General features: G+C 47.0%; 5 protein-coding genes across 7 annotated transcripts in view; 1 reads left to right on the top strand and 4 right to left on the bottom strand.

Moving 5' to 3' along the window:
* Positions 1–1,528: 1,528 nt before the first annotated feature.
* LOC101773507 (ATP-dependent Clp protease proteolytic subunit-related protein 3, chloroplastic) lies at positions 1,529–6,777 on the bottom strand. Its single transcript, XM_004984358.2, has 10 exons — positions 6,342–6,777; positions 5,741–5,845; positions 3,852–3,974; positions 3,606–3,665; positions 3,021–3,117; positions 2,846–2,919; positions 2,600–2,653; positions 2,431–2,514; positions 2,045–2,167; positions 1,529–1,913 (listed from the first exon to the last, which is right to left on the bottom strand). Exons 1-9 carry the CDS (start codon positions 6,657–6,659, stop codon positions 2,072–2,074), a joined length of 1,011 nt encoding a protein of 336 aa, XP_004984415.1. The 5' UTR covers positions 6,660–6,777; the 3' UTR covers positions 1,529–1,913; positions 2,045–2,071.
* An 886-nt stretch (positions 6,778–7,663) lies between these two features.
* On the bottom strand, positions 7,664–8,110 carry LOC101773097 (rapid alkalinization factor). The gene has a single exon (XM_004984357.1). It carries the CDS (start codon positions 8,108–8,110, stop codon positions 7,664–7,666), a length of 447 nt encoding a protein of 148 aa, XP_004984414.1.
* A 1,234-nt stretch (positions 8,111–9,344) lies between these two features.
* LOC101772688 (cell cycle checkpoint control protein RAD9A) lies at positions 9,345–13,362 on the bottom strand. Of its 2 annotated transcripts, XM_004984356.4 has the most exons (9): positions 13,196–13,362; positions 12,847–13,096; positions 12,361–12,612; positions 12,124–12,239; positions 11,598–11,662; positions 11,315–11,526; positions 10,886–11,033; positions 9,883–9,923; positions 9,493–9,797 (listed from the first exon to the last, which is right to left on the bottom strand). In XM_004984356.4, exons 1-9 carry the CDS (start codon positions 13,298–13,300, stop codon positions 9,673–9,675), a joined length of 1,314 nt encoding a protein of 437 aa, XP_004984413.1. In that variant the 5' UTR covers positions 13,301–13,362; the 3' UTR covers positions 9,493–9,672. The 2 variants fall into 2 exon arrangements, with proteins under 2 accessions (XP_014661342.1, XP_004984413.1); XM_014805856.2 differs by having other exon boundaries at positions 9,345–9,797; positions 12,847–13,362.
* Positions 13,363–13,532: 170 nt separating this feature from the next.
* On the top strand, positions 13,533–15,314 carry LOC101771739 (40S ribosomal protein S21). The gene is made up of 4 exons (XM_004984354.4): positions 13,533–13,644; positions 14,153–14,235; positions 14,325–14,457; positions 15,042–15,314. Exons 2-4 carry the CDS (start codon positions 14,186–14,188, stop codon positions 15,102–15,104), a joined length of 246 nt encoding a protein of 81 aa, XP_004984411.1. The 5' UTR covers positions 13,533–13,644; positions 14,153–14,185; the 3' UTR covers positions 15,105–15,314.
* Positions 15,315–15,552: 238 nt separating this feature from the next.
* The window catches only part of LOC101771345 (desiccation-related protein PCC13-62), a 9,468-nt gene continuing 6,166 nt past the window's right edge, over positions 15,553–18,854 (bottom strand). Inside the window, exons 1-3 of one of the 2 annotated variants that reach the window (XM_004984352.2) lie at positions 16,776–17,281; positions 16,384–16,609; positions 15,553–16,241 (exon numbers count right to left, since the gene is read on the bottom strand). In XM_004984352.2, the coding sequence (XP_004984409.1) occupies positions 15,837–16,241; positions 16,384–16,609; positions 16,776–17,188 (1,044 nt within the window). In that variant the 5' untranslated portion in view covers positions 17,189–17,281 and the 3' untranslated portion in view covers positions 15,553–15,836. Of the gene's footprint in view, positions 16,242–16,383; positions 16,610–16,775; positions 17,282–18,854 lie in introns of those variants that run through there. The other variant, XM_004984351.4, reaches the window with a different exon arrangement.

The following is an 18,854-nucleotide window of genomic DNA, read 5'->3' as shown; positions in this document are numbered from 1 at the left end:
GACGCCGCGGACGAGGGAGGTGTCGCTGACGGGGGCTTGGCTGGTGGGATCGGATTGGCTGCGGGCGCGGGCCTCGCCGGGGTCGGCGGTGGGTTCACTGGCACCGGAGAGGTGGAGGGGGGCGTGGGCGTCGCCAGTGTGGCGGCACGGCCGAGGTCGGGGAGGGGCGGCGTGGTCGGCACGGGGACCCCCGCCGAATGAGAAGCTTTTTCCCTTTTGACCCCCTTCCTTCCCTCCTTTTTCCACTCGAGCCCTCCTCTCTTCAGAATATGGATTGCGGGTTGATTCTATGAAAGTAAAGGGACTTTTTTTGCAAATTAACCACGACGGCCAAGAAAAACTTGGCAGAAGCATTACTTGCTTTAATATTAAGTATAGATATAAGTGATTCACAGACGGCTTCGTCAACCAAGGCTGAGAAGCAACCTTCCAAAATGCAAGTTGTGCTACCACGTCGGACCACATCATATGTAGAATTTCAATTTTTTTTACTCCTTTTGTCATTCATTTTCTTATTTTGCACGATTCACATTTTAACCGCTTTGATTAAAGCATCTGATAATGCTAATTCAATAATTTGTGAAAAATACTTTAAAATTTAACGTATGAATTACTAAAAAAATATATTGAATTGTTGAAATAGTATATCCAAATACTAAATTTTCCTTACAAAATAAACACATATATATACTCGTATCAACTAGCCTCGTCACGATTAAAAGCGGTCATGAAGATGGACCACCCACGGTTCGAGAGAAACATATGTTTGAAGCTATTCAGCCTAGTGAATCATTCATACTTGTGTCCGGATAGCTCCAATTGAGGTTAACACGTGTGCATACTTAGCAATCGAGTATGGGTTAACACTTAGCACATCCAAACCTTAGGTCCGTGTGTACAGTACACCCACAATTGCATAACGCGTCCTATCATTTCGACACCTACAGAATATACCACCCATCGCACGCCTCGTAGCCAATTTTTTTAACTTTTATATACCTGTGTGAGCCGCAAAAGTTCTCGCTTCTCTCGGCGTTGCGGAAAGCGTCCACCGGGAGACGGTATCCTGGCGTTACCGGAAGCAGAAGCCACGGTCACACCCAACACCAACAGCAGCAACCACAACGGGCACTACCTCAGCTTGCTCTCTCCAGTCTCTCTGCGTCAGCGTCACAAGTTAGGCCTGGATCTGTCTCTGATTTTGCTGCAACTTGGGGAAGGAAAGGAAGGCCCTCTCGCATGCCCAAAAGCCAGCCACGCTCACCACCCTTGGACCGCCAATAATGCAAGAGCTCGGATCAACAAAAGACTCCTTTTAACAAAGACAAGCTGCAAAGCCATGACGTTGCCCATCACTAGTCAAGAAACAGCTGCGGGCGAGCCTTGTAGCTTGCACAAAACAACGTGGAAAGGTTCAAGGAGCACATCGAACCTAATTTAGGCTAAAAAATAAAGAGGTGTCCAGCAGAGCCCAAAAAAATGTAGCAGAAACCAAGTGCACTGGATACCGATCATTGTAGGTGGCTCGTAGATCGGATTCGCAGACGTCCAGATCATAAGGGCATTCTGGCAATGGAAATTTCTAGGTAACATATCACATCCCCAATCGTCATCTCGTGCTGATAATACTATGAGCTTGGCTAGTTCAACATTTGGGTCGATCAAAATGGGTGGACTATATACTAACAGTAAATACCAAAATCCGGCCTGATACTAATGAGAGGAACAACAATGGCTTCGTGGAAAGCTCGTCCCAGCTCTCATCCAGACACCATAATATTTTGATGGGCCGTGCTCTAATCTACACTTATCTAGTAATACAAGTTCCCCTTGGCTCTTGCCGACAGTCGCAATTGACAACTGAGCGTTATTGTTCAGCGACAGCTGTTTCCGCCCCCTTGCAAGCTTTGAGCCTAACATGCACAATGTGTCAATGTCAAAATAGAAGTCAATAAATATTCACAGTTCAGGTGATGATATGCAATTTGTATTGAAATAAAGACTCATATAACAATGCCATCTACTGAGCAGTGAAAAATCTTACTAAGTACTGATGTTCCAGTATGCAACATCACATTAGATCAGGGCGTCTGACTCCAGCAACTTTGTCCCACTCATCTGGGGAGAGCGTATCAGCCATGTACTTCTCCTGACCGCGCCAAAGGATCTGATAATCACACAACCTTAAGAATCAACCCGTTTGGACAAAACAAGAGCCTGTATGTAGCCAATACCTTTTAGCACATACTGCTAATAGGCAGCTGAAAGTTCATCTTCTAATAGGGGACAAATTTGAATCACGATTCTGTCTTATGCAAATGTATAATGCTGCCTAAACAATAAGTAGCAACTATCTGTCCACATTTCAGATATGCCAAGAACTAGAAAAAGATGAAGGCTACAAAAATCACTGACAAAGAAATAAATTACCTTGTCAATGACTCCAAACTCCTTTGCCTTCAAGGAGTCCATGTAAAATGGCCCTCTCATTACCTTGTCTATTTTCTCTGGTGGCTGTTATAAAAGATAATTATGTCCCAGCTGTCAGAAACATATATCAATACAGATACAGAGTAGCATAAGAAATACACAAACATACATTTCCCGTATGCCTTGCTAAAAGCTTGACCAATGTGTTCCTGTTGTGCACGACCTACAAGAAGCAAATAAGAATGTAAATATTAGGTCGTGATTAAAAATGTGTTCACCTTTCACAAAGCTGTAAGTAGGAAAAGTGACCGTGCGTAACCGAGTGTATGGATACATACATGATTAGCATAAACCAGCATAGAACATAGTATTCAAGAAATACAAGCTAATAAGAAACAAAAATCACAGCTCATACCTCCTTTGCTCGAATAACAACATCTGATGCTTGCATCATCCCATATGATGGTATACGAGGTTGTTGAATCATAGCTGGCATGCAAGTAAGAATCTCAAAAATTAGCAGAAAATGACCAGCAAAAGAGAGTATTTCTCAACAAACTAAACTGATGTGGAAGTTGACATGTCGATACCTTTAGCATGAGGGAACATATAGCGTTTGCCTTTCTTTCCAGCTGCAAGCACAAGACAAGCATGACCAGCTGCAGCTCCTATACAGAGTGTGTGGATCTGCACAGCAAAAAGTAACTTCATCAGGAGAACTATATATAGAGAAAATAGATAAAGTTTGAACAAAATTCACACTGTAGACATTGTAACTTCATTCGCTGCAAGCATCCCATCCTAATCTTGCATTGATAAAAACAGGGATCCACCAAGTTCAAAACATCATTTCCCAGTGCAAATACAAACAGGGTTGTTCATGACCACTCTCTTGTTGAACAAATAAATGCAGAAAGAACAGTGAAGACGATCAGTTTGTCTTTGCGTGTGCCATCCATTTCAAACAAATGATAAAAAAGGCTATCCACTAATAATCTCTACCAAACAAGACACAGCGAGACTCCTATATTGCACGCATGGTAAAAATTTTCTTTGAAAACAACTATATCTTCTTTGCAGACAGTAAACATTTTCAAGAAGATTTTACTGCACTTCAGTCTGTACCAGATGATTAATATTGAACTAATGAACTGCAGATGGTGAATGTAGAGCACCTCAGCTTTCATACGCATCATTGCATCGTAGATGGCAAAACCTTCACTCTCCATCCCGACCTGACAAATGTTGACAATAATATTAAAGAACAATTTGGCTATCATAAGATTCATAACAATGAGCAAATGCTACATGAGACCTCATAGTTCATCCAATTTAGCATGAATAAGCTGTAGTCTACAGATACTTAACCACAATGTTAGAGACACTTGAGAGCAAGCCACCAACTGAACAATTTTACTTACCGGTTCACCATCATCACGAGCTGTTCCTGTTGAGTTGATGTATATATAAACAGGCTCTTTACTGTTCATCCATTCAAGGTACATCAACTGGGCAACAACAAGCTCAGTCACTGCTGGCACCAACTAGAAAGCAACAAAAGATAATCTTGTGAGGTCATGGAATATGCTTAAAGAATTATCAATCCAACTCTTACAGCATACTGTATAGAAGTTATGTTTCATATTGAAGAAATAATTGTTATAAATTTATAACGAAATGAGTAGATGTATACTGAAAACAAAATTTGTCCAACCATCAAAATCAGTGATCTTTAGCAATTGATTTGTACATAAGTAAGGTTCCTCTGCAGTGTTGACAAAACACTGTACATATTTACTGGATGTGATTTGTGAACTAGAGCTGAGTTAAAAGTGGCAATAGATAAATTAAAGAGCATCATTTTGTCAAAGTATCGAACTGAAAGTATGTGCCCAGTGTACACTATGTGAAGGAAATGTTTCCTTGTACAATTTACCAGTAAAAATAATATGGTAGAAATATACTAAAGGCGGTATGTACTCAGATATCAAAAGTATCCACTCTGATGAACGAAGCACTGGTGGAAAATAGTGATAAACATATGTTGGACATGTGGTCGCTATTAATCCTATTATACGCACACCACTGATTCATGTGTTGAGATGCATGCCTGAAGGGTGGGCAGCAAGCTTATAACTGTTATGGGCAGGGATATTCGTGGCTGGGATATGGTGCAGGGTGTATTCGTGAGAGGTATATGGACGTGGCCCTGGACCTCGAGGCCGCGGCTTGGGTGCTGTGATCGACGCCGCAACATGGAGGCAGGGATAAAGAGAATAGATTGGGGAACTAGATTGATTCTATTACTTGTTGTTTCAGATTACAATGGCTCTCATATTTATAAGCCAGGCTTTTGCCCCACGCACAAGTACAAGATGAATATCTATCTGCTAGTAAACCAAATCCTAACCGAAGCTAACAACTTAATCCCCTGAAACCTGGACTCCTAACTTATCTGACCAAACTGAAAGCTAATCCTATGTGCATAACAATAACCAGGAGTAAGAAGGTAGCACCAAATCAGAGATATCAATGCAACTTGTGTGGTGTAGATAGAAACAGAGGTCAGGTATACAGCTGTATACTTTGCATGTGCACTCCTAAACTAGCACTACCAAAATTTGGCTAGCCAAAATTTCAGTTAAGGAATTAGCTGCCCGTACTTGGCCAAAGTCTGGCAACAAAATGTACAGGATATGACCGAGGAATTGGGATTGCCAAAATTTTGGCAGGCCCCGGCTAGAATTGAATTAGGTGCCAACTGCCAAAACTTCTTGGGGCTTGCCGAATTTTGGCAGGGTTGGTTTCAGCACAAACCAAACAACACCAGTCTTTTAATGTCAGGCAAGGAAACTATCACAAAGGTTTCTTCGCATGCTTTCAGATTTATGCAGGTAGCAATCTGAACCTTTGGCACCTAATTAAGTAATATGAACAATCCTTTACAAATGGCATCTTGTTGTAAAAACAATGGTACAGAATGAGAAAACACTGTTGAGGATCACTAGCGAGCAGCTTTTGTCCCAGCAGAACCCAATGGTACCGCACTCTCCCTTGCTTATACCACTATACGTCGAGTGTGGAATGAGGTAAAGTTCAAACTATGAACTATGGTGCACTGTCAGGTGCAACCAAGCTGTTGTTGTTTTACAGCTCAGAATTTTGCACTGAGTCAGATTGTTTATCCAGCCTAATAGAGCCCCATAAAGTTTGTTATCTTTGGAAGTAGCAAATGCAAAGTAATGAAATGAAATGAACAAAAGGTTCCTACTGAGAAGTGAGAAGTGAGAACCATGGTCCAAATTCATACCGGCATTCCAATATAAACAATTCGACCATGAAGAAGCAATGAAGGCAAATCTGGTGGAGGCCTTCTAGGTCTGTGTTGACTGTAAGAACTGCTAGAACGTTCCACCTGTCAATTACAAAGCATAGGTGAGTGATCATTATGTAAAATGTGGTGCAAATGCCAAAAGATCAAGACACATTTAGCAAAGATTGTGTATCCCAACCATTTCAGAACCAAAGGTACACATGAAAATACTAGTGGTAAAGTTCATAATGTCTATAACGCGATTGATATCTTCATGTGATAAGATTATACTTCTCAACAGAGCTAGTGGCAAATACCAAACCTAGCATGTCAGCTAATGCTGAACCATAGCTGAGCATACAGCTGATGTGTATTGAGCTTCACGTGTACGATTACAAACTTAGAGCAACTTATTATCAGATAACTAGGAAAACGGAACGCTAAAACATTCTTAATTTGCTGCTAGAACCTAGGAGTACTCGAACGAGCATCAGCGTCTCATACTCGAGCCATCGGTTATTTCCTTTTGCTGGGACCTGCATCATATTAGATAAAAGCAGCTTCGTTTCCCCAGCCCAAACAAGCGCGGAACCCTCACCTGCGCGGGCGAGGCCATGAGCTTGGCGTTCTGGAAGATCTCGAGGAACGGCAGGTGGTCCTCGCCGCGGCGCTCGCCACCAGCGGCGGCCACTAGGTCCTCCGGTGATGCAGCCGCGAGGGTGGACAGGAAAGGGTCTCCCCTGGGGTTGAAAAGCGGCGACGGAGCTCCCGGCGCCGCCCGTGCCACCAGAGCCGAGGACGCCGCGCCGCCCCGCGCCTGCCGGAGCAGGGGAAGCGGGAGGGAAGGCGAAGAGGCGGCGTGGGCAGGGGATGGGGTGGGGATCCGCATCGAGAGGAAGGTGGACGTGGAGGCCATGGCGGCGGCGGCGCTCCGCCGCGGCGTGCGTGCGAGCTCGGGGGAGTGGGAGGCGAAGCGAGTGGATAATTTGGTCTGCAGATGAGTCGACAGCCGTCGAGTGCTTGCCGTTTGCTTGTCGTGGGCCTCTTGGGCTTTGGGAAGGTGTACAGTTATTATATGGGTCGCTGGGCTTTAGGTGTATGAGGCTCTAGAGCAAATTACCTTTCCATTTCCCTGTCAGGCAAACACGTCGTTCGAATCATTTTTTTACGTCATTCAATCATTGCCCAGTGCAATTAGCACTACAGAATGCCCAATGTGATTTCAACTTAGGGTACGTGCTTAGCATTGAGTTAGGTTTTAACGCTTTAGTAATTGGAGTATTCAATGTTATCATCCATGTATGGCGCGACACACCATACTTGTTCTTTGTTCCACCAGGAAAAAAAATGGTTGGAAACATTCAGTTTTTGTAGTAAAATTATGAGCGAAATGAACAACAAAGAAAAAAAAACGAAAATGAGTTGATTTTTCGCCCAAACACACAAAACAGGCATTTTCGCGACAGAAAAACAAGGAAGATGAATACAGTAAAACAGTTAAATGCGACCGGTATCATTTCTGCGGCGTGTCCTTCGCGATTCAGTTGTGTAGAGGAATGGGATCCAACACTGTATTGCTAAGATCGTTGCAGATGATGGACAAGGCTTAGCGGCCATGAGCAGAAAAAAGCAGTGCAGCGTATCACACAAGTGATGAACACAGACAGTCAAGAATCGAATCAGGGAGCTGACACAGCAACAGACAAAAGGAAGAGAAAAGGAACCTCCAATCTATCTCGTTTAATCAGTTTCTTTCATCCGCATAATAACAAGCATAGCAGCAGGGGGTGAATCACCGAGGCACTCCCAGCTTCCCCTTGGAAGCAATGAGGCCATCAAGCAGATGGCCAGAGAAAGACGAGAGAGAACAACACAATCACAGCAACGGAAGAGACGGCGAGCTGAGGCAGAGGCAGGTAGCTAGCCGCGGCACTGGGTGATCTCGGAGCAGCCGCGCGTGTAGGGGTTGGCCTCGGCGCCTGGCTGGCAGTTGTAGTAGGACGCGCCGGGGATGGAGCACGGCACCGAGTCCCGCATCAAAGCGCCGTAGCTGATGTACTGCGCCGTCGGCAGCAGGGTGGCCGCCGTGTTCACGTCGTAGTAGTACGCCTGCTGCAGCCGCATCCGGGCCCTCGCCGCGGCGCCGGCGCCGGCGCCCTCGGCGCCCACGTCGTGCACGACGGGGCACTCCTCCGGGGAGCCCCAGCACGAGTCGTCGTCGGACGACGACGCCGCCGACCACGCCCACTCCGCCGCCATGCGCGCGTGGAGGGCCGTCAGCTCTGCACCTGCCGTCGCGGACCCCACGAGCGCCGCCACGGCCGCGAGGAGGAGCAGCAGCGGCACAGCCTGCCGTGACGAGGCCATGGGTGGGCGTTGGCGCTGGCGCGGCGGTGCTTCGAGACGTGCGATGCGGCGAGCCGGCGACAGGCCGGTGCTTGGTGCAGCTGGTGGCGAGTGAGCGCGGCTTGGGCGGTGGAGGGAACAGAGGGAAAAGGCTTTAAACCAGAGGGAGTGCTGGCCTGCTGGGAACTGGAACTGGAAGTAGGAGTATGTGGTGATGCGCTTACGTTGACCTTGCTCCAGAATAGTGTAGTAGAAATTAAATTACACAAGGAAATGCCATGTATATAAACCTGCTTCTGATATGGCATCGAGACTGCGTGGTCGCGTGGCAATGCACAAACATCTAGCAGTTCTGCTCCTGCGCGCGATTCTTGCTGCAGGTTGACTTAGAAATCTTCTCGCAGATTTTTTTTTCTTTTGTCACGCACCATCAGTAATCGGCAACCGCACGGTTTCCTGCAGAAATATTAGCAGCACATAAACTCAAAAAATCCCTTTTTCACAAACTGAGATCACCTATTTTTTAGAGAAAGGAAAAAAACATTCTAAGCCTTTGCACTCAACATGAGTATATATAGTCAAAACTGAGATGACCTATGAATATATACACTCACGTTTTGCCAAACAGAGGTATTCACACAAAACCCGTAAAGAAACATACTCCATTTAGGTACCTAACTGTATACAAATATCTATGAATCTAAAAAAAAGTTAAAATAACTTATAATTTGGAACGGTGATCGGTAAATGAAAGGCGAGGAAATGAGGCCATTCATTTTGGACAATCCAGCGGGACAGCATGCGGATTCCAATGATGGCCAGGTGAGCTCCGCGCCTGCACCAAAACATGGCCCTGATGCAGGATACTCGGAAGAATCAAAACTTCCATTAGTAAAAGGAAGCAGTTTCCATGCCAGATCTCAGTTTCTTTTCACCGTCTCCCAAGGGCAGTTAAAATGAAAACACCACATTGTTTAGTCGCACACTGCTACAGGAACAGTCGTAAACAAACCAAATTGCCACACACAACAGAGCTCCACAGGTGATGATGAAAGGGTAGCTACGCTGGCCCATTGTATAAATAAACTCCGCGGAGATGTTGGAATATGGGAAAAGGATCGGCTACAAAATCCTTGACCCCTGAGGTTTGCAGCAACGCGATGATGGGCGCTGCACGTGCTCACGCACACAGGCACACCGACATCATATCAGTACATGAGCAAGTAGATGCTGCTGGTTGCACACACAAAAAGCATTGGGAGAGGAGGAAAACTGTGAAGAAATCTGAAGTATGTTGTTTATACAAAGAAGAAACAATAAACAGTCCACCTACGCGCGAATCAGAACAAATCACCTTCGATGTTTCTATACATAATGGAAAGAAATGGAAGCCACACACTCATACTTGATACAGAGAGCTATCACTGTGTTACATGACTGGGAAAAGTTAGTCGAAGTCGTAAAATCCTGCCCTCCAGGAACTACGAAGAGCAGACGAATAGCCTCTGGCTAGTTCCTAAATCGTTCATCCACTATTGGCTACGCTGAAATGTGCCTACATGTTTCAGAATCAACATTTATCCTCAGTCCATGTAGTGAGGTGTTGTTTGGACTAGAAGCTCCTCGTCCTCATTATCATCGTCGTGATCATCAGCACCTACCCAGTTGCTCGGGTGATGCTGCGACCTTGGGATAGCACTGAGAACTTCTGCAACAACATAAAAGCATGTTAGCAAAATATTATCAGTAACAGATGACGTAATGTAATGAATGATTGTGTTGTGATAATTAACCAGGATGCTCTTCCAAGTGATCCATTTGCAAATGCTGCATTCTGTGGTACAAGTTAATTAAGGAAACACAAAGCAAATAATATCATTCCAACATCTTATAGCTAGTGAGCTACCAAGTTATGATTATGAACAAATGAGGTCTGTCAACATCAAAACACATGCATGAATTCAGAATGTTAGATACAATAGATCACTTTTTCTCAGTAACACAGTAACTGATATTTCCCCACATAGTTATTGGCTATGCAAGTTTTATGGAATCAACACATTGTCCTAGAAATTTTCCATTAATCAAACCCAGCGACTGTATATCAGCATAGCTTCTTCAACTAGACCACTCAGTGCAACTATACAAATAGAACTAACATGATTGTAAGTTCATTCCTACTCCCTCCGTTCCAAATTGTAGGTCGTTTTGATTTTTCTAGGTTCATAGATATTATCATGCACCTAGACATACACTATATCTAGATGCATAATAATATCTATGAACCTAAAAAAGCTAAAACGACCTACAATTTGGAACAGAGGGAGTACCTTATAAATTTGGCACAATCCAAAATGTTTGCAACAAATTTTGCTTCTGCAAGCCAGAGTGTACAATAACTTTAACTGGTGAAGGCGACATTAGTATAAACACATTTACTATGATGAAGGCAGGCATGCCCACATAGACTATTAGGCTTTGCTCTGTCAAGATCTTTAAAACACAGGGCAAAAAGGTTCCATGTTGAGGGATGCTGATAATCGCAGATAAATCATGCATAAAGTTTTCAATTTCCTTAAGACGCAGACAACAGAGAAAAACATTTCTTTTTTAATGTGGCTAATGAGCTATAAAAGTACTGGTAGGTTTACCTTGATAACATATGCTGATACTAATTGGAGGATTGGAAAGAAATACAACAAACTGAAAGTTGTGAGTCCATAATTTCATGTGGCAACAAGTTATAGCATTGAATAGAAATTAGCAAGGATTAAGTGAAAACGACTTATAGGATACGTATTGTTTGCATTATCTGCAACTGGTGGCATGCGTGGAGCATTTGCAACATTGGGCATTGACGTGTCGTTCAGCATACTAGTGCTTGCATTACTCTTCTTCTGGGCATGTGTTTCTCTGTTAGCTTCAAAGCTTTTGGGAGTATTACCTGTTTAAGAAAGCTTTGCTTATGTTTAACTAGCCCAATGGTTTAGCAATAAGACAGTGCTAGGATTCAGAGATGAAAGTAGTTTTGCAGTCACCAGTTAGTTTGATTACACCAAGCATGTCACAGTCCATTCATTGTGGCCTGACACTGGCAATGCACCAAAAGTAGCCATTACATCTGTACAGGCCCTTTGGTGCCCACTTGGACACAGGAAAGCATGCGTGTAGCGTAACCATACCACTGGTAACTTAAAAAGAACATTTTACTAGGAAGATACAAACCTGAAAGCTCTGACCATATTTTAGTATGGTTCAAGACTGATGGTGTAGTAGCAGCCCTTGGTTCTCCGTTGTGTTGTGCTGATATAGCTGGCTGTTGGGCATCATTGCTGTCGGCTAGTTGTGATACAGTCATGGTGGCCAGAACTAGAGTAGCTTCAAAATCAGATGCTGATCCATCATCGAATCCAAATCTTGGAACCAAAAGAACAGGTCTGCAATTCAATGAAAACTCAGGTTGACCGATTCAAAAAGATAATGAAATTCCATAAGCAAGGTAACTTACTCGCCAGTCTTCTCAAAAAATAGGAGAATTTCAACCTCACACCCTTCACAAAATGTCAAAAAAGCCTAGTATGGAACAAAAAAGAGAGAAAGAAATATGTGAAGACTCTATTAATATTACTTGATGAGAAAGGCAAAGCAATTATCCACACAGATGCCAAACACGATGCATCTTTTCTCAAACAAATCAACAATAGAACGTTTGAACTTTCTAAGCATGCCACTAGTCATGAAGTCATGAAGAAACATACTTCCAGCAATTATGAGATATAAGAACTAGCAAACTTATAGCAAGGAGAAATCCGTAGTTTTAGAATGGCACTGAATGGAGTTTTATCTTGCTGTTATGTTTATTTGTATTCACAATAGTAGGGAGTTACAAATGTAGCACATGTGCTGATGCAAACAAACATATATTTTCCATATTTACTAGCTGCTTCTACAAAACTATTCTAGGATCCAATCAAAGGCGCACTGTATTCCAGTTCATTTTCCATTACAAGAGCAAAAGACAGATCATAGATCACCTTCAGTTCTTTTACCCCAAAGGTTACATCCACTGGATCACCAGCATGGACATACTCCACGAACTCCTCAGCAGGGTCAATCCACAGCTGTGTGTGCAGTCTCGTGTCACAGTCATCTGCAACTCCAGAAACCATTCCAATTCAGAACCCAATCACCAGCCTAAACGCTTACCTCCACAACCAATCCAAGAAGAATAAAAGAGAACCATACTGCCACGACACACCAGAAGGAACTACCTTTCGCAGGGTCATTGTAGCTCCGGAGCTCAACGGCCTTGCCCCCAACATCCCCGCCAGCATCAGGCAGCACTGCAGCAGGATCTGTGGCAATGATTGTGAGCTCCTGCAGCGAGGACTGGAAGTTGGAGAGCAGGCGCGCGAGCTCCCGTGGCCGGATGGCGAGGCGGCTGGGGAACCGACCCCGGTCGAGCGCCAGCGACTGCACCTCGGGCTCCGCACTGCACACGATCCAGTACGTCTTCCTGACACCTTATCAACGCAGCAAAAGAAGATTTGGGAGAAATTATAGTTCACCACAGCTACGAGAGAAAGGGGCAGCCGCCAAAACCGTAAAAATGGCGGGAATGCAGAGAACGGCGCGCCAAAAGCACGGAATTCACAAAATTGGGGAAATGTTCCACAATCACAGAAAATTCCTAGTGCAAAACCCTAGATAGGATAGCCGGATAGGAACGAAGGGGCAGGACAGGTGTGCATGCGCACCGTTGAGGCAGTGGAGAGTGAATTGGAGCTTGGGCGCATCAGGTTCTGGGAGTGAGATGACGAGGCGGTCGAGCGCGGCGTGCGGCGTGCGGAGGACGGCGAGCAGGGACTTGAGGAGGACGCTGCACTGCAGCGGCGTGGATGACGGCGCCGAAGCCGCGGCGTCGAGGTGGTAGTGGTCGAAGAAGTCGCGCGCGAGGGAGACCGAGCCGTACGCCGACCGCGAGCTGTTGAGCGTGTGCAGCTCCAGCTGATGAAAATCATGAAACGTCAGAGGAAGAGAACGCGTAAGAATCAGTTGGGGAAACCCCACGCGGCGGTCGGGGGACGACGAGATTGGGCGGCGAACCTTGGCGGGGTGCGCCTGGAGGACGAGCTCGGAGGCGACGCGCGCGAGGAAGGTCACGCACCGGCCGAACGTCCGCAGCGAGCTGCCGCTCATCGACAGCTCCATGGCCGCAACCGCCGCCGCCGCCGCCGCCGCCTGCTCTGCTTTGGTTTGGGAGTGGGGAGGGAAACGGAACAGGGAGGAGGGGGGGAGGAGGGGGGAGGTACTGTGACGTGGGCCGTTTTCGCGTTTGGGCTGGGCCATTTACTGATGGGCTAATTGGTCCAAAAAGGCGCACGGTGACACAGCCCAATATAGGGAATGTGACGCTGCCGGCGGGCCCAGAGACAAACACTAGGGTTTACGACCCGCCGTCTCATATAAATTGCACCAGCCCTCTCGCCCCGAACCCTCTCACGCCGCCGCCGCAGCTGTCTTCGGTCTCCCGCTCTCCCCTTCGAGAAATCAAGGTGCGCCTCCTCACCTCTTCTCCCCCCGATTGATCTGCTGCGTAATCTCGTAGAGTTCGTGCTTGCGCGCATCGCTGATCGTTAGTCAAGGGTTGTCTTTGGGATCTCCTCCTCTGGTGGTTTGCGAGGAATCGGTGGTTTGTGATTATGTTTACTGCTAGCGTTTCAAGTAGAATGGTGCTACCATGTTTCGTCCCTTAGATGGAATGCATTAATGAACTCTGGACGTTTGGTACTTTCGCTGCATGGATGAATTCGTTCCAATCATTTTGTCGAATTGCAAAGAAATGCTTTATCCAGATCTGATCTTGGGAGTCCTGAATTTAGCCGTTCGACAGCAGTTTTTGCACAGTTACGAATAACGTTTAGACTCGTTTATCAAGTTGGAATTGTTACAGGACTTCATGGAAAACCTCTTGTGCTTCCTAATTCTCTATGTAGCAAGTACATGGTGATGTTCTTTTGAAACCCATGTGCCTGATGGATTGTATACTTCTGTGCTCTGTAGTCGCTGCTGCTGTAGTCCCCCCAAGCCGTCACCATGCAGAACGAGGAGGGTAAGATGGTGGACCTCTACGTCCCCAGGAAGTGGTATGGTTGCCTCATTCTCTAATTGAAATGGTGTTGCTCTTAGTTGTTGGTTATGTGGTGTGCTAAGCTTGAAGTTCCTGTTCTTGCAGCTCTGCCACTAACAGGATCATCATCGCCAAGGACCATGCCTCTGTCCAGATCAACATTGGTCACTTGGATGAGAATGGCCTGTACGATGGTCACTTCACCACATTTGCTCTCTCTGGATTCGTCCGTGCTCAGGTGATTGTCACATATCCTTGTAATTTGGCTTATGCTTATTGCAGTATGTTTGTCAAATTCAGAGCTAGAATGTAATGCCTTGTTACTGTGAATTTGCATCACTCTGTCTCAAAACACATTGTTGGTCATCTGCTACGGGATGCTACTATGCATGGATATAAATTTTAGAAGATTATTCCAGCATCTCTTGGACCTTATCAGCTGAAGTGCACTTTTCATGATTTATTTTATGCCCTCAGTATTGGTTATAGTCCAGTGTTGAATTTTCTGCTGTAGTTCGGAATCAGAATTTGTAATGAATACACAGTTTTTACATCTATGTGGTTTCATGGACTCAGGTACACGAAAACACCATACGTTTGTTTATGATGTTTGTAACTAGTGCTGTTAGCTAGCGTAAAGTATTTCTTTTCTTTGTATGAAATGAATAATTTGTTGGAGATAAACTAAAGATTGAGACAATCTTTGACACTGTACTAAAACTATTTTCTGTGTCCTGTTACTATATTCTGCTTGACTCTGGATGTAACCATGCTTTTCTATCATTGCATTATAGGTTCTGATTTCATATTTTGTTTTGACAGGGTGACGCCGACAGCTCGTTGGACAGGCTGTGGCAGAAGAGGAAGGCTGAGATCAAGCAGTAGATCTTGCTCGTAGTTTCACCCTGAATCGACTCTTGAGGGATCCTTCCTTAGCTATGTTTTGATTTCATGTCTCCAGACCATTTGGATGCAATGCTGTGATTTCAGTTGGTATCTTACATCTAAAGACTTAATGATCGTTTGTTGGGTTCCTTCTGAGTATGATGTGCCTTGGTAACAATGTTGTCAAATCAAAGTATCTTAATTCCCTTATGCTGTGGCATGGAGTTTCGTATCTAGAATCAGCGGTGGTTTTGGATTCAAATTAGATGCTAAAGTAAGGAGTCAAATTATATGATGAAGTCAGGGTAGCACCGTCTACTTTTGTTCTTCATCCGACACTGTTTGCGGGCATAAGAGCAACTCCAACTCCAAGAGGCTTCTAATCTTACCTCCAATACTTTTTAAGGGAAAAAAGGAGAAAAAATGAACTCCAACAGTCCACCCAACCAACCTTCCCAACCTTCCCAATTTTATTAAGAAGACAATCACATTGGGCCCATAAGAAGACAATGTTTGCACCAACGTGATCAGTTCTCGTAGGCACAAATACCTTTCTTGTATGGTCGTATAGAAAATAGGCGCACAACCTTGTCCACTTCAAATTAAGGTTCACAATACATATATTTAGGCTCACACAAGCTGATCCTTGTTCACTTGAAATTAAGGTTCATTATTCAATATTCATAGAGATACCATGAAGCTACCAAAGGTCCGGCCGGCAGCTAGCTTAGCTTAGTTTTTAGGCGACTCGTTGGCGCCACGTGGTTTGCCAAGGAACGACCTGGCGATCTTCCCGTTGGCGCCATCCGGGTAGAACCCGCCGGGCACGTGCTCGTCGCCGGTGAGGTAAAGGATCCTGAGAAGCTCGGCGGGCGTCCGGGAGTAGGAGAGCGAGTCCCTGTCGGCGGAGAGCACGTTGGTGCAGATGGCGCCCTCGGCGCCCAGCTCGCGGGGCACCGTCAGCCCCTCGTCCTTCACCCCGCACCGCCCCAGCCGGTTGCGCAGCGCCGACACGCGGTCCGTGAACTCGGCCACCGTGACGTTGTACGGCGGCACGGCCTCGCCGCGGCGCCGGAAGAGGAGCGTCCGGAACGCCGCGTCCTGCCCTGCCTCCACCCCCAGCAGCCCTGCGACGAGCTGCACATGCGTAGGTTTCAATGGCGTCAGCTGCTTATTGGTGGTTCACTTGTTCTTATATGGCTTGAATAAGATGCGTGAATGGTTAAACATCATGATCAAAAGTCGACAAATATTTTGATACGGAGGTAGTATACGTTACCTCCTTGGTCTTGTAGCCGTCGATGATGGGGTTGGTGCCGACGTAGCCGTTTATGCCGAGGTAGGGGATCACGTAGCAGGCCAGCAGGAAGTTGAGGCTGTTGGTGTAGGGGTCGAAGGGAGGGTTCAGCCGGTACCCAAACGCATTGTCCATCACCCTGGCGAAGTTGTCGGCGCTGAGGTTTAGCAACGGCCGTGGAAACCCGCCAACTGTTTGCTGGATAACCCTGCCATGCCATGGAAAAGCTCACTAACTGGTGAATAGCAAGTTTCAGCAGTTCACAAATTAATCATGGACATAGATCGATTGCAAACTTGCAGTTACTCTCAAGAAACGAGGAATATATTACAACGTGAGCATCTGATCTCCTCGCTCGTCAGTCGATCACAAACCTCAGGTGCCCAACTTCCTGGAGGGCAAACTCCGAGACGACGCGCCTCGTCTCCTCGTCGAGGTTGGCCTTCCTGGCGCCCACCGGCGGGGGCCCGCCCCGCGCCAGCCCCGGCGCGGCCTCGTCGAGCCCCGCGCCGTACGCGCCGTGGAGGAAGAACTCGGCCTCGGTGTACTCCAGGTTCAGCGCGAACTGCACCGGGTCAACGTCGTGGGGGAACACGGCCACCGGAACGCGCGGCGCCGGCGGATTGCACAAGAAGGGTCCGCCATTGGAGAGCAGAGCCACCGCCGGCAGCCGCTCCGGAGGACAGGTCTGGTCAATGAACTTACTGGGCAATGCTAAACCCGAGGAGCATAGTTGGAGTAGCAGCACGAGCAAGAATGGAGCGGCAGCAGCATGTGATGATGCCATGTTCTAGCTGAAGCTTCAGCTCGCAAAATGCACGCTGGCTTCGAGTCAAGCAGTGTGATGCTACCTGAATTTGTAGTGTATAACATCGCAGCGTTACCTCGCAGGAACACACTATTATGCTGTTAATGTTGGATATTTAATTATTTGCCATCCGGACATTCCTTGAGGTGCCAGCATATTTGTCATCGGAGAGAAGTTTTACCAACACATTTACCAAATCACCTCTCCACGCTGGAATCTCCACACGAAATGACTCCCATGCTCCTAGCCTTAAACTCTGCTCCCTAACGGAATTTTAAAATGAGCACTCCCTTTTAGAATGGCACCTATATATTTGTCACCGGAGATAAATTTTACGCATTTACTATTTTCTCCGACGTGTCATGCCAGATTACCCCTCCACGCTGGAATCAACACGCGAAATGACTCGCATGCCCCGCCCGCCGCGTCCCGACCTGAGCCAGGCCAACCATTCTCTCCGCGGGGAGCAGAAGGATAAGGTTAGGGGCATGGGAGTCATTTTGCGTGGCAATTTCAGCGTGGAGGAGTGATTTGGCATGCTACGTCAGAGAAAATATATTGGTAAAATTTCTCTCCGGTGATAAATATGCAGGTGCCATTCTACAAACTGGAGTGCTCATTCTAAAATCCCGTTAACGTTGGACCGTACCGAAGCGGCGACTAAATAGGATGATATCGAATTTTCAAGCGGTACTCCACCCGAATCAATACATATCGTTTAGGACCATGACATGACAGACCGGCGGTGAGCCTTTGACCAATATTTTCTACGACGATACGACATTTCAAATAAAGAGAATTAAATATTTTGAAAAGTACTTCTCATGGTGAATCGCAGATCACTACGGGACACAGGAACATTGCCAAATGCCTAGGGCACTCGGCAAAGTCCTAAAAACACTCGGCGAACCCTTTGCCGAGTGTAACACTCGGCAATGGGCACACGTCAAAAAACCTTCGGCAAACAAACTTTGCCGAGTGTTTTTTGCCGGGCACCCGGCAAAAGCTTTGCCGGGTGCCCAAAAAACACTCGGCAACAATTTCAGAAAAAAAATAAAAAAAACCAGTCGCTGGCCGTCGCCGCCGCCACTGCCGGCCACCACCGCCGCCGCCACCACCACTGCCGGCCACCGCCGTCGCCGCCGCCACCACTGACGGCCACCACCACCGCCGCCGTCACTGGCCCAAGCCCTCCCTGGATCTCGCCGCCATCTCCCTCCACCTCGCCCGCACTGCCATCTCCCTCCCCCTCCATGGATCTCGCCGTGCCAATGCCGTCTCCCTCCCCCGGCCCGTGCCGCCGCCGTCCCCTCCACCCCTGCCCACGCGCGCCGCCATCTCCCTCCCCCTCCCTGGATCTCGCCATTGGGGGAGGGAGGGAGGGGCGGCCCCGGCCGTCGGATGTCGCCGGTGGGGAGGGAGCGGCCGGAGAGGGAGGGGGAGGGAGAAGGAGGGGGCCGGCGCTCGGATCTCACCGATAAGAGGGGGAAGGAGGGGGCCGCCGCCCGGATCTCGCCGAGGAGGGGCGCGGGGAGGGGGCGGCCGCCGGGGGAAGGAGTGGCGGCCGGCCACCGCCGGATCCGGCCCTAGGGGGCCACCACGTCCCCCACCCACCATGGCCCCTGCCGGGGGAAGGAGTGTGGCG

The sequence above is a fragment of the Setaria italica genome, chromosome IX, assembly GCF_000263155.2.
Source record: "Setaria italica strain Yugu1 chromosome IX, Setaria_italica_v2.0, whole genome shotgun sequence".
In the NCBI taxonomy this organism is placed as follows: Eukaryota; Viridiplantae; Streptophyta; class Magnoliopsida; order Poales; family Poaceae; genus Setaria; species Setaria italica.
This window is presented reverse-complemented; position numbering and strand designations above follow the sequence as displayed.

What these genes read in the sequence shown, in the direction of transcription:
- LOC101773097 (XM_004984357.1), bottom strand. Translation starts at nt 8,110, where the DNA reads ATGGCCTCGTCACGGCAGGCTGTGCCGCTGCTGCTCCTCCTCGCGGCC.
- LOC101771739 (XM_004984354.4), top strand. Translation starts at nt 14,186, where the DNA reads ATGCAGAACGAGGAGGGTAAGATGGTGGACCTCTACGTCCCCAGGAAG. An exon ending in CTCTACGTCCCCAGGAAGTG is followed by an intron (nt 14,236 to 14,324) that starts GTATGGTTGCCT and finishes CTGTTCTTGCAG; the next exon opens with CTCTGCCACTAACAGGATCA. An exon ending in CTGGATTCGTCCGTGCTCAG is followed by an intron (nt 14,458 to 15,041) that starts GTGATTGTCACA and finishes TTGTTTTGACAG; the next exon opens with GGTGACGCCGACAGCTCGTT.
- LOC101773507 (XM_004984358.2), bottom strand. Translation starts at nt 6,659, where the DNA reads ATGGCCTCCACGTCCACCTTCCTCTCGATGCGGATCCCCACCCCATCC. An exon ending in TTGTTTATATTGGAATGCCG is followed by an intron (nt 3,975 to 5,740) that starts GTATGAATTTGG and finishes GTTGCTTTCTAG; the next exon opens with TTGGTGCCAGCAGTGACTGA. An exon ending in TAGCAAGGCATACGGGAAAT is followed by an intron (nt 2,515 to 2,599) that starts GTATGTTTGTGT and finishes CTTTTATAACAG; the next exon opens with CCACCAGAGAAAATAGACAA.
- LOC101772688 (XM_014805856.2), bottom strand. Translation starts at nt 13,300, where the DNA reads ATGGAGCTGTCGATGAGCGGCAGCTCGCTGCGGACGTTCGGCCGGTGC. An exon ending in CACTCTCCACTGCCTCAACG is followed by an intron (nt 12,613 to 12,846) that starts GTGCGCATGCAC and finishes TGCGTTGATAAG; the next exon opens with GTGTCAGGAAGACGTACTGG. An exon ending in TCACTTGGAAGAGCATCCTG is followed by an intron (nt 9,798 to 9,882) that starts GTTAATTATCAC and finishes ATGTTGTTGCAG; the next exon opens with AAGTTCTCAGTGCTATCCCA.